The 13,606-nt window shown below is 37.3% G+C and overlaps 1 protein-coding gene across 2 annotated transcripts in view; it reads left to right on the top strand.

Moving 5' to 3' along the window:
* Positions 1-13,606, top strand: part of PUS10 (pseudouridine synthase 10) — a 28,849-nt gene that overhangs the window by 8,508 nt on the left and 6,735 nt on the right. For both annotated transcript variants that reach the window (XM_048937690.1, XM_048937691.1), the window contains 7 exons: positions 2,316-2,350; positions 3,877-3,988; positions 5,335-5,396; positions 7,858-7,903; positions 9,897-9,961; positions 11,014-11,099; positions 12,738-12,863. In XM_048937690.1, coding sequence (XP_048793647.1) covers positions 2,316-2,350; positions 3,877-3,988; positions 5,335-5,396; positions 7,858-7,903; positions 9,897-9,961; positions 11,014-11,099; positions 12,738-12,863 — 532 coding nt within the window. The remainder of the gene's footprint in view (positions 1-2,315; positions 2,351-3,876; positions 3,989-5,334; positions 5,397-7,857; positions 7,904-9,896; positions 9,962-11,013; positions 11,100-12,737; positions 12,864-13,606) is intronic.

Raw genomic sequence — 13,606 nt, 5'->3', positions numbered from 1 at the left:
GGGATGCACCTTTAAAATGCCAAGCTTCCCAGAGCAAAGTTTTGGAAAGGTATGCTTTTGGAAGCTTTTGACATAAACAGTCTTTGATTTCTTGGTCCCTTTAAATTTTGTTTAAATCTGATAGCATTGCACTGATATGAAGGCTGTGGCTTCTTGTGCTTTCTTTTGTGTTTTTCTGCTATCATTTTTTATCAGCGGTCATTTTAATTCTGCTTTTGACTTTTGTTACAACTAATATTAAATGTTGTACTGCTGAGTTCCACTTGTTGAGTTGACTGTGACACCTAAGTTCAGGATCTTCTATCTTGGGCACTATCATGTTAAAGAAGCCTGCTGCTGCAGGTGGGCAGCAGTGTATGATGGAGTATTTATAAAGGATGGACTGAAGACAATCAATCATTAGAGGAGGTTGCTCAAAGAAGTGGAGAAGTCTTCGTTACTGGAAGCTTTCAAGACCTAATTGGATAAGGCCCCGAGCAACCTGGTTTCATAACTTTTAAGTGCTTTAAGCACAAGGTTGGATAAAGACCTTGTGACATCCCTGAACTTTGTTATGGTCTCTCATGTAAATCAAATATTCATGGAACCTCCATTCAAAGTAGTGTATCTGGAGCTGCAGAAGCTGGTATTCACAAAGGATTTGTAAAAAACAACAGAGGGTCAGCTGGGAAATGAAGAGGAGAATATGAAGTGAAGTCTGCCCGAATAAGCAATTGTTAGTGAATTCCAGTGTTTGTACCAACAGCTCTTTCAGCTTTCTGATAGTATATTGTTCTGTTCTTTGCTTTTCCATATTCAGTGCGTGTCTCCTTAACTAAGTGGTGTAAATGAGTGGTTCGTGATTACCCTAAGTATGTCTTCTAGTTCGTGTTTTTATTTATTATGGATGCCAACTCTGTTTTGTTGTTATTGTTTGTGTGTTTATTTTTTTAAAGTATGCCAGATCAATTTTCAAATACCATCTCTTTAGACATTTGTTTTAATTTCTCTGTACGTGCTGGCTGCACTTGAATTAGGTTATCAGTTCTCCTAGTTGTAGTGTTAATAGCAAGTTTGGAAGTGCTTTTATTGTAGCCTGATCTGTTTTTAAAGATAGATGAGATTCGAGGTGTCTTGGTTGTCCATTTGTAAACTGAAAATTTAATTTGTAAACTTAGAAATTTATGCAGTTTATTGCAGAGATCTGGGACTTCCCATTGCCTTTTGTGTCATTTCCATGGTCTCTCCGGTAGCAGACTGAATGCTCATTAGTACTCAGTAATACTAATTTGGTTTTCGTTTAGCCAGATGTGTGAGTATATTCAGTATCACTAGGAAAGTAAAAACTGAACTAATGTTATCAGCAGGGGAAGCCTGATTTTTTTTGTCAGTGTGGAACAAAAATGGTCCTTAGCTTTTCCTGTATTCGGGATTTAAACTTTTAGTGTCTATAGATACTGCAATCACAACTTCAACTTTGTCTGCTTATCTTCAGTTATTTCTGAAATGGAAGAGCTGTTCTGCAATAAGTAAATAAATAAAAGTGGGCGGTTCTTTCGTATTTGACCTTGTAAGACACATGCACTTGTTCTTTCAAACTGTATCAGGAGTGATAAATGGAGACGTATAGGAAGGAGCGCATAAAAGTGAAAGCTTTTTCAAAGAGTTAGAGAACAGGGAGAATGTTATGACAGAGCAGCTTTGAAAGGACTGTGTTGACTGACACTTTAAAAATCAGCAAGTGGAAGAGAAAAGCAGCAGAATATTCAAATATTAGTGAAATACGAAAACGTAGCTTAGCATAATGGGGAAAAAGAAATCATTTATCTTCAAGTCTTTTCCTTTGCTTTTTGTTGCCCCCAGTTCCACATATGTCAGATTGTCCTAGGAACTGATTTAAATTACTTAGGGTGTCCCATGTGGGGGTAGCACACTCTCTCTGCCATGTAATCAATTATTTGTTCTGCAAACGTGTTAAGCTTCCAATTGATGTGATGGAAAATTGATTAATTTTTCTGCTTCCCAAAAGCTTACCTATGTTTCTGTGAGTGCAGTGATGGGAGAATGAGCAATAAAGTAAGGAAGAGCTCACGCATGCAGAGTGAGTCTCTGAGGAAAAGAACAAACACTAATTCTGTCTTTTTACTCCTAAAGCAAAAGCTGACTTAAAATCCTAATGCTTCCTTACTGACGTGAGGTATTTTTAAACTTTAAATTATTGTTATTGTTGTTGTTATTATTTTTCTTGCACTTTTTCAAACAGTTGAAGTTTTGAGCTTTAATTTCACTTGCGTTTTTTTTCTCTCTTCTTCCTGGGCTTGGCTGATGACATATAGCATGCTGCTTGGCTGCTGGTAAAACAGGAAATGGGGTGAGTAGTTTATTTTGGCAGTTCTCACGTCATGTCTACTAAGTGTCCCGAAGAATTAGAGAAAGGAGAGATACTCTTACTACAGCTTTTTTTTTTTTTCAGCATAGCTGAAATGAGACATCACTTAATGCAATGGACCTGCAGAGATATTTATTCAAGAAAAATTTTTGAGAAAGGAATTAATACCTTATTTTCAAGATCAAAACAGTTACTTTCATTTAAAGGTGCTTCAACTAACAGTTGTGGAATATGTAGAATTGCTTTCCTATGAAAGAGTCGGAGTAAAAGATAAATCACTTCTTATTTTGAGACTAATTTTAAAGCCAGTGTTTCATTAATTTGCTTCAGAGAAGATTAACCTGTATAGAGCAGATATTGTCATTGGGTCTGTTCATGCAGAAGGACGTATGCTTTGCTCTGCAGGTTCCCTAATGAGGGGTTTGAAATCATGTGCTGGCATTCTTACTGGCAACTGCTCCTTTTAACTCTTCTCTGCATAGGCAAGACATGGGAATCAAAGCTTGGTCTTGTACCTACAGAGTCAGTTGAGCTCTCCCAGCAAGGTCAACTGAGATTGTTATCTGGACTTTTCCCCTCTGGAATTTGTCTGTTGAAGTTCATGTCCTTCCTTTAATGAAGGAGTGAATCATTCCTTTAACAACAGGAAAATGTCTTACATTAGTGTTGTGGCTTTGTTTGTTTTGCTTTAAAACAAAGGATTTTTTCTGACAGTCTCTTTCTAACCTCTTCTCCATGTAGACTCTGAAAAGGTTTTGGTAACTTTTGATCTACCATGAAACTATAGTGCGTTCTCTTACACAGGAAAGAAAAGAACCTGTTCTTAAGCTGTTAATTAAAGAAACATTAGCAAATAGAAACAGGACAAAATGTGGTATTATCTTATCTGGAACCTCTATGAGAGGATACTGTGCAAGTGGCCAGGGTGCTGAGAACAACAAGATCTAGATAGAAAATTTTTACTGAAGTTGAACTTGAATCTTGAAGTTGATTCAAGAAGGATGTTGATATAATAGGGATCCCAGCTCCATCTGCATGTACCTTCTGTCTTTCTTGTATTAACATAAATACTTATGTGACCACCCACCCATAGAGCTGATCATCTCACTGGTCTGTCTGGAGGAAAAAACAGTAACTGTTCCTTTTAATGTATTTAGATTTACCCTGAATGGGATCAGTGTACTGGTATGATTTACTGTGCTGAGTGGTGTCAGCATGCACACGAGTATTTGTTTACTGGAAAGCATCTTACCTGAAATCCTGGTCCGGCCTTAATGCTTCCTCAACACCTTTTTTGTTGATTCAAAACAAAGATTCATTGCAATTATAAGAACCCTTGCAACAGCCTTTCTTTCATGCTGTGCTCTGTATGCTTAGCATGTTTGTCCTTTTTATTTGTGCAGTGCTTGTTCACCTGCAACTAGTTACTTAAGTTTGTCTTGAAATATCATATGGTATCTATCTTTGACTCCTGTGCAAGTTATTATTTCTTTACATATATTATTCAGAAAACTGGGCCTTTCCTTGGCAAAGGATGACATTGTTCAGCTGAAAGAAGCTTATAAGTGGATTATTCATCCCCAGTTGTCAGAGGAGTTGGGTGTTCCCACTGATGGAAAGGTATTGTGTTGTATAAATAAGAAAATACTTCTTTCCTGTGTGTTTTTTTTTTTTTGTTTTCACATATGCGTATATAGATGTGAGATAAATTGTATAGGTTATTAGCATGTTAAGTTCACTGGATAGAATATATTTCTGAAACATTCTGAAGGAGGAAAGACTAGTGTTTGTTCATTGTAATGACTGCTAGAGATAGTCACGTGGGAACTTGTAGTGCTAGTGAACAAGCAGTAGGACATAATTTTTTTCAAACCCTAATTTAACTTTTGAATTCTGCCAAACGTTTCTGAAATGCATTGACTGGATGAACGTTGAGAAGTTGTCAGACAAATCCAGAAATGCTATCATCTTGACTGTAATCAATCTCTGCAAACATGGCTGAAAGTCCTGCTGCGGGCAAAGCAGTCTGTAGTTATTTTCATCAGCTATAGGACCGATGCCATGACTATACTCATTCAGTCTTTAAGTTGATTTGTCAACTTCCAGAGTAGTTACAGATTGTCTTTTCCCAGGAGTACTAATTGAAAGCATCCGTTTTGTCTTAGTGAAGCAAGAATCATGCAGTCACTCTGAAGGTGATCCAAAAAGAAACAAACTTCTTATGTACCAAGTTAGCAAACACCCTGCAGGACTTAGACACTAAGCACTTCAGACTCCATTGTACCATAAAAGTTACTTTTCTAGTGCTCTTTATCTACAAGCCACTTGAATATTAGCCAATCTTTCCAATAGCCCTCTTGAGATATACTGGTATCTGAAGAACAGAAGTAATGAGTGTTGTTTGCCCAAGGCCAAAGAGGGAATTGGGGATAGAATTGAGATTACAGTGGTTTCTAGTCTAGCTGTTAGTCCACTAGGACATGTTGCCTTTCTTTGCCCCAAGGCCATCCAGTCACTGCAAACGAAGCCCCTGACAAAATTCTACAGTGATGAGCGCTACAGGGTTTTTATCTTTATTCCACACTAAGCACTGCTTTCCCAGAAGGTGTGTTAAGCTTAGTGACCATAATAGGCTTTGAGTATATACTGTCTCTGACTCAGTTCTCCCTGTACAGAATGGGGCCAATATCTATGATGTGTAGGTCACTCATGCCTTTGAAGTGTTCTGAGATCATCTTTGAGTACTTCAGAAATGCAAATAGTGTCACGGCTCAAGTTTTAATGTATTTCTTTGTATTATATTGTAGAATATATATTCAGAATATATTATATTGTAGAATAAGTGTATTACTTTCTCTTTTGTCTGCCTCTTTACTGTTTTCCTATCATTACAGTATATGGGAATATCCTCCTGGCTTGTTTAACAGAGTATTATACCCCATCCTTTTTTTTTTTTTTTAATCTAGAGTTTGTTTGAAGTTAGCGTGGTCTTTGCTCACCCAGAAACAGATGAGGAGTGCCATTTCCTGTAAGTTTTGATGTAAATAACATAAGATCTTTTATCTAAATATTGTACAACTTCATTGGTTTGGATTTGCTACAGATGAGAATATGCAGTGTTTGTAAGCTAGCATGGTGTTTAAACTTCCTTGTATTTAGATAAAGCTGCAGAGCTTAAAGTTACTCCATTTCTTCTGGTTAATTCTGTGCTTTAAATCTGGTGAAGAAAATAATTCTGAATTTTGATTTGAGCTGGAAGGAGAACGTTCAAACCAGCTGTTGAATTTCAGCCCTTTTCAAACTCATTACCCTTTTCAGTTTAGCTTGTATCATTTGAAAATAAATAAATTCAAATCAGATCATTTAGGGCACGGGCATCTTTTGAGGTCATGCCTAGGTTTTCCTGCTCTCATCCTTCTCATGGATGGATAGGAAGAAACAGAAGTTTCCTGGCCACTTCACAGTCTGTTGGCTCACTCTGTAGAGTATCTGCTATATAAATCTTCTTTTAACACAAAGAAGCAAAATATTTCTGTGAATTTAGTTTAACATTTAGTCTGATTTCTCAAAATCTAGCAGTTGTTATATTCTGGATAATTAGATTCAATCTTCCTGTTTGCTAATGCTTCCTGGAAAATTTGTGTTTCTACTCTTGTGCTCCTAGAGCAAGTTAAACCTAGCATAGAAGGAGGCTCCCCTTCAGATTTCTGCGTTGCATAGTGACTTCATCTCTGGAAACCAGGAATTTCCTTTGCAGTATTTAATAGATTTGCCTGGTTTTATCTCATCTGGCAACTTGTGAATGCCTGATCTGCCACCTTCTTGGTTTTCAGCAACTGCATCCTTCTTATCTGTTGTGTAGGGGCACGGTGATGAGGTAATGCATGCTTGATGACCTGGTACTAGGAAGAAATGAGTATCAGCATTTGCTGAACTTCTTTCCCTTCCAGCATCTTCAAGACAAGGCAAAAATGAGATAAAGTGGTGTGGCCGAACTACCATTTTACCTGCAGTCCTGTAAAAACTCCACATTTTCTGAATTGATCATACTTCTGTTCTTATTTATTTCACTTTATTTGATTAATTCTGGTTTCCTTCAGTGGTCTTCCTTCCTCTGAAACCTGGCAGCTCTTATTTTCAACTCATCCTTTCACTACCATTTTGTGGCAGTTCAAAAATGTTGATGCCAAGCCTGTTATAGTGCCAAAGTTGGTGCACCTGTAGAGTAGAAAACTGTAAAGAAGTATTCAGATCTGTTCTGTGTGACTTGACAATATCCCTGTATTTGCTTTCTCTTTCTGGGATAATTAGTTAATGATCAGACATTTTTCTGAAGTAACAGCATATTGCCTAGCTTACTTACCTGATAATTTCTCAGGCATTCTCTGTATGTGGAAGTATTTCTGAGGTTTTATTTAAGGTTTAATGTAAATAAGGAAATTTGGCAGTTATCAGGATGTTAGTAATGACAGTCATATGGAAGCAAAGTAAGGGGTTGTCCGAACTTGGAAAAGTCTCCCATACTCCAGGTATGGTTATGAATGGGATTTCCAGGTATGGCATCTGCAGTTTCTCTTCTCTCAAGCCCTTTTTGCATAGTTGTGCACAGGTGGATGTGCTAAAATAGCCCTTGGTGTGATATGGAAGATCGATTGGCTTTTGATATATTGTTCATATTTGTTTACGTTTTGTTATATATGTTTATATTTGGAAATTTGTATTTAAATTCTGGAAGAAGGGATTTGTGTCCCAAATTGCCCAGGAAGTTGTTTGTATAGAAACTGCAAGAGGACAGACCTACGTCTTTACGGTCTGCTATAGTCTATAGATTGATAAACTGTGTTGCAGGCTAGAAATCATCTCTAACTGTATGCATAGAAATCCACTAATAGGTGCAGCAACTTCCTCTACAATACTCAGGAAAAAAAGTTTAACTGAGTTGGCTTTCACCTTTGTGAAACAGCCAAGAAATTCCTTTTGAAGCAGCAAAGCACAAATGGTACCAAACAGCAAGGGATTTTTTTTTTCCATAGTAAGTTGAATTTTCCTATCCAGAAGCACCAACTTGAGTCTCTAATTTTGAAATGCCTAATTTACAGTGTGCGTTTCAAGATGTCAGCATACCTTGTGCGGAACATTAATTGTAACCTTTACTGAGAAGGACTGCAAAGGACTGAAGATAAACTTAGGTGCTTTTCCATTCTATTTCAAAAGTGAAATGCATTTGGTTCAGTCAGAGCAGAAAAGGCTTACAATGCTTTATGATTTATCTCTAGATCAAGCAATGCGCAGTTTCCCCCATTTGTGGTTTAGTATAAAATTGATTTAGAAATCTGCTCTTTGCTAAACTGTGGAAGTGAGGTGTTGGATATATTGGTAAAAAGGCCATTAAGTGTTATGCTTCTAAGTATGACTGTCTCTGTTTTTTGTTTCGTTTGTTTTTTGCATTTGCTGTAAGATTGTCAGCTAATTTTCATTTCTGTATTTAGAGCCACAGTCTGTCCAGATTGTTTCAAGCCAGCAAAGAACAAACAGGTAGGATCTCATCACTGCTGTATTTCCTTTTTGACATTCAGATTCTCACACTAAAAGCTACAACAAAAAACTTCCATGGCTATTTTTCATCACTGTTTAATGTCTGTTTTTCCTGCATCAGAGATCTCTCAGAATTTTTACTGATCTGAAAATAGTCATCTCATTTTACTCACTAAACATTTCTCTGCTTAGGAAAATGATGAACTCGGTGCTTTTCTTTAGCTCATTTGTTTTCCAGATTGTCCAAACGAATACTTTAAGGAACGTTCTCTATAAATACAGCCTTCAAGAGGAAGAATTTGAGTGTCTTGCATTAAAAGTAACACATAAAACATGATCTCCAGTTTCTCTGTGAATGAAACAATTCAGATAAGCTGCACTCTGAAAAGGAGACTCTGCAGCTGAAGGGGAATGATGGGACAGATTCATGTAACATCATTCATACAGATGTTACAGATTTCATGTCCTGTGATCCAAATGAAAGGCACAATACTTCCTGGATGATTTTATCCTGTCCACTTCTGAAGTGGGGAAAAAAGAAAAGAGACCTTGACACTTGCTGCAGACCCTGAACACACACTTAATCATTATGAGAAAAGAGGGTGTTTAAGAATAAAAAACAGTTGGAGATAAACTGGTGTGACCAGGACAGTAGGTGTGCTCAGAGGGAGAAAAGTAATTTCTGTCTGTAGGAGACCTGTTGTTCTTTCTCATGAACGGTCTTAGCAACATTTGATATGACCCTTGAATTTTGTCTACTGTACTCCACTGCACAAATAAATACAAATATATATATATATATATATATTTAGAAGCTTTGTACAGTGATAACCTGCTGTTTGCTGCACTGCTTTCATGTAAAAGTGGGGAAATCCCCCGTAAAAAGCTAAACCAGCAGGGCCTGTTGAAACCACACAGGCAACAAGATGTAACAAAATGTAAAGGAAGAAATACAGTTTCTGAATCAGAGGCTCTTCCTTAAAGAGAAGCTGTGCTTGAAGTCAGTATCAAGGGCTGTGTTAATCAGAAGTGGAGTAAAAGCTGGATTCTGAGTAAAAATGTCTGAAGCCTATTGCTAGTTTAAGGGTTTTCCATCTCATATTCCTATGAATCTGTCCTGGGATCCCTGCTATGTTGCATCTTTGTCAGAAGCCTGGAGGAGTGTGTGGAGACCATTCTCAACAAGCGTGCTGATGACAACAAATTGTAAGGGCCAGTAGGTATGCTTGAGGGCAGAGCTGCCATGCAGAGTGATCTAGGAAGGCTGAAGGAATGGGTGGATGGGAACCATATGAAATTTGGCTGCAATGAATACACAATAGTTGGACACCTGAGAAGGAATAATGTCTGGCAGTAACGTGGTCTGAGGACTGCCAGGCTGGGAAGCAGTTTTTTTAAAGACGCCCTGGGAGTTGTGGCAGGCAGACAGCAAGCTGAGAAAGAGCACTGATCTCTGGCAGCAGTGGAGGCCAGCAGCATCCTGGCCTTTAATAATGGAAATGTATCATGTAGACTGAGAGACAATATTATATTCCTCAGCTGTATGGAGATCACATCCGGGTTTAGGCCCTCAGTGGAAAAAAGACATCATTAAATTGGGAATCCAGCAGAGGACCTAGAAAAATGGAGTTGGAATACCTGCCCTGTGAGGAGAGGCTGAGGAACTTGGTCTTGTTCAGCCTGAAGAAGGCATTTGAGAGAGCTCGACAGAAGCGCCCCTGGTACTACAGAGATGTTGAGGGAACTAGGCTTTTCACTGCACTGCTTTTAGAAAGGTGAGAGACAATGGGCACGAGTTGAAATGATAAGCTTCAGAGAAGATATAAGAACAAAAGAGGAGTTAAAATCATATCCTGCTGAACTGGTAGTAGGTATAAGAAAACACAGAACGTAAGTGAAAAAACTGTATTGTGAGAAGTGCGTGGTGTATATGTTTTAAGATTTTCTTTCTTTTTTAGCTTATCTTCCTGACTTTTTTTATTTCGCTGTGCAGTCTGTTTTCACTAGAATGGCAGTTATAAAAGCCCTAGAGAAGATAAAAGAAGAAGATTTTCTCAAGTAAGTATACACTGAAACTATTTATTAATATTGTTTTTTTGTAAAGAATTAGGATGGGCAGGTCAGTAGTAGAAAGGAATCTAAAAAAAAAAAAAGCAGTTTTAATTCTGCTAGTTTGTTAGTTAAAACATGTTGCATTTTAGGCTTCTGATGCTAAGGTACAATTCTATTTTTTTAATTTAAAGAGTAATGTTAGAATGGAAAATTAGACATAATGCAAATAATGGTCTTTTTCCTATTAGGAAAAGTGCTTCATTGGTTTATTATGCCAGGAGCACTGCAGAGGAGAAACTGCAGGTAAGAAAGCTGCAGTCCTGCTCTGCAGTCCCAGCAGCATGTCACTGCAGGTCTCTGGGCTGGCACAGGGTTTATAATGGTCAGAAGTGAAAACAATTTATTGTAGCATTGCCAATCACGTACATTAAAAAGTCTTCATGTACATCCTCAAAACCACAGGAGAGATTTAGAAATCATGCAACTTTCATACGAATTTTGAACCTTAGAATTTGTAAGGCAAACTCCTCTTTACATGAATTTTTTTGCCCCGTATTTCCAAATATTAGGAGTTGAGTTTTAAGAAAACACCAAGCACTGTAAAGTGGTAGAAAAAAAGATCACTGTCAGGGGGAAGATATAAGCAGACTTTTTCTCACTAGTGCACTATATTTAATTGCACTAAATCTTTTCAGCTCTTTTTCTGGATTCCCAGCAAAGATTTAGTGATGGACAGTGAAGCTGGTTTTCACTCAGTGTTTGGTTTCATTATTTCTATATCTGTAACATGGTATCTCTTATTAGCACACTTTGGAGTGTTACACATTCATAATGATGGATGATAGACTAACAGAAGTATATTTTGCAATACACTTTTCTTGATTTTCTTAGTGTTTATTCATTTCTTTGTGTTCTAGTTGTTAAAGTGAATATTTTATATTTATATTGTGGGTGTGTGTTTTTCTAACTGAAGCCATTGTCTTTCATGTCATTGTTGCTATGGTGATACTCTGTTACATCTTGATATTCCTAGTTTTTTCTCATCTTTTCTTATACAGGCATTTTCCATGTCCTCCAAGTTCACCAAAGAACCTCTGTGTTGCTCTGGAAATTCAGTGCAATAATGGTGCAGTTTTTGTGGCTGGTAAAGTGATCTGTTTATTTCTGCTGCTGTGTTCTCTTAACCATAAACGTACATTTTCACAGACTGGAGATACGCAGTGCTTTTTAGCATTTTCCAAACACGCTGCTTTATTTCAGCTTACTTTGTTGCACAGTGATTTAATTTTGTTTCTGTGATTCACAGTTTATAGATTGAGATGAATGTTCTCGTATGACTGTATGTTGTCTTTAGTTTATGAAGAATTAAATCCAGAAGAATTTCTTCAATGTAGTGCAGTGTTTGCCTTTACAGAAGTTTAATCAGGATCTTAATTCTTATCACAGTTTTAGTTTTTACTGCCCCCTTGACCTTATTGCTGGTGCTTACTGATCCCTTCTCCATGGGACTCATTTTTTATTGTTTAATAATAAAAAGATATATATTTAGGTATTCAAGAGAAGCTGTCAAACTGAAAAACACTAGTTTTGCTTTTAGCTCCCTCTTGTTCAAATCAAAAGCTAAAATTACAGAACGGGGAGTTGAAAGAAAAAGAAAAAAGTATTATTTTCCTATTTCTGTTTTATGAAAAGAGAATTAAGCAGTATGAAGCTGACTTCTCAATGGTTATTCATAGTACTTTCATGATCTGCCCCAGTGAAACAATATTAGTCAATTTCCCCATCTTTTTATGTGTTTTTTTGGCAGATCAAAATGCAGGAAGAAAACGTGGCTAGATATAGGAAAATATGATACTGAAAGTTTAAAAAAAAAAAAAAGGTGACAGAGATACAGGTACAATATGCACAGCTACTTTGAAAGCCTTTTTAAATTCAATAAATGCAAGGTTTCAGTTACTTGGTAGCGTAGGTTACTCATTGTTCTTTATGAGTAAGCTCCCTATTTTGTGAACATTTTCACTTGTAAAACCTATCAGTAGGAGAGCTCTTGTTCACCTGTGTCAGACTGGTTCTTGGTTGAGGTAGTCCTTGGGTTATGGGAGGCTGCGTAATAGCGTGACACAATATGAGGTTTGACAAATTGATCAGAGGATGGCAATCTCGTTACATAGCAACTTCTCAGAGTTTCTAAAATATGCAATAGTTTATTCTTGAGAGATTGTGCGAGCATGATTTTCCTTGTGATAAGCCAAAGCATTTTGATTCGGGTTTCTTTTGTTAAACATTCGTGCAGTGGCAGAACTTGGGATTGAAGCCTGAACTACTTGATACAAGGGTGTATGAGAACTTCTTTACTTAGGAGATGTACGTTGGTGGGCAGGCATAAATATAGCAGAAGTTTGGTGTAGGGGAGACTGGCTTGATGCCATGTTCTGGTTCCACAAATAATTCCTCAACTTAGTTTACTCAGCCTGGGTACATGGGCCTCTTCTTTTTCATTCCAAGTTGTGTCAGGCTTCATACAGTTTTGTTTGTGTGGTTTTACCTGAAGGTTTGACTACAACAGTAGGCTCTCCAAGTCTCCTTTCAAGCTGGCTATCTTGGATACTGAAACTCTTGTAGGTCCAGGAGCATGAATTTGGTGTAGAACAAGTATGAGCAAGTATAAGTATGTTTATTTTCATGAGGCTCCTATGAAAGTTAAATGAGTTATGATATGGAAGGCTGAAGCTTTCATCCATTGCTTCAGAACAATTATAGGTACCACACTTGCTGTTTACAGGAAGGTACAATAAATATTCAAGGAATTTACCTCAAACTCCCTGGATTATTGATGGAGAGCGGAAGCTGGAATCTTCAGTGGAAGAACTGATTTCAGAGCATCTAATGGCAGAATTTAAAGCAGATAGTAAGTATCCAGGAGATCTTTTGCTGTGTATATTTTTAATTGCTACTCAGTTAATACAGCAGTGTAACAGAAAATGTTTTGTTTCTTTTTCTCCTCTTTTACCCATCTAAGTCAAAGCGTCTACACAGTTGTGCTCTGTGAGAAGACATATAACTTTGGTTTATACAGTATTTTTTATCATTGTGAAATATCTCCTCAGCTGAGCTGATGTAAGCATGGTTTTATGCAGTAGTATTTTTGCCTAGCCATACTCCACAACAGTTGGTAATTCATTAAATGCCTCCTAATGCTGATGGTTTTTGCCATCGGCATTCCATAATACTTGCTTAGTTTTCAGCCATTTCATGTTTCTTACCTTGATTAATTTTATTTTCTGCAGTGTGTAGAGTTCTAAATGCTTATCCAGGGATTATCCAGATGAAATAATCATTTGTTGTATACTACGCTTGAAATTACAGACATAGAAATCCGAAGGACAAACTACATTGCATATTGGTTTAGAACTACTTTCCCCTCCTTTTCTTCCTTGCTTAGGTTGGTATGTTAGCTTGAATACTGGAAAAATCCTCAAACTTTTTCTTCAATATAAGAACTGATTTCAGCATGCAGAATTATGACAGGTGAATATGAGAAATATATGTAAATAATGTTGAGAAGCATTATAACCATGCAGGACAGGCATATCCAACCCACAGCCTGCAGGCCGCATGCAGCCCAACGTGGCTCACAGTGCGGCCCCCCAC

The sequence above is a fragment of the Lagopus muta genome, chromosome 2, assembly GCF_023343835.1.
Source record: "Lagopus muta isolate bLagMut1 chromosome 2, bLagMut1 primary, whole genome shotgun sequence".
Classification (NCBI taxonomy): Eukaryota; Metazoa; Chordata; class Aves; order Galliformes; family Phasianidae; genus Lagopus; species Lagopus muta.
The sequence above is the reverse complement of the archived record's forward strand: the minus strand, read 5'-3'. Positions and strand labels throughout refer to the sequence as shown.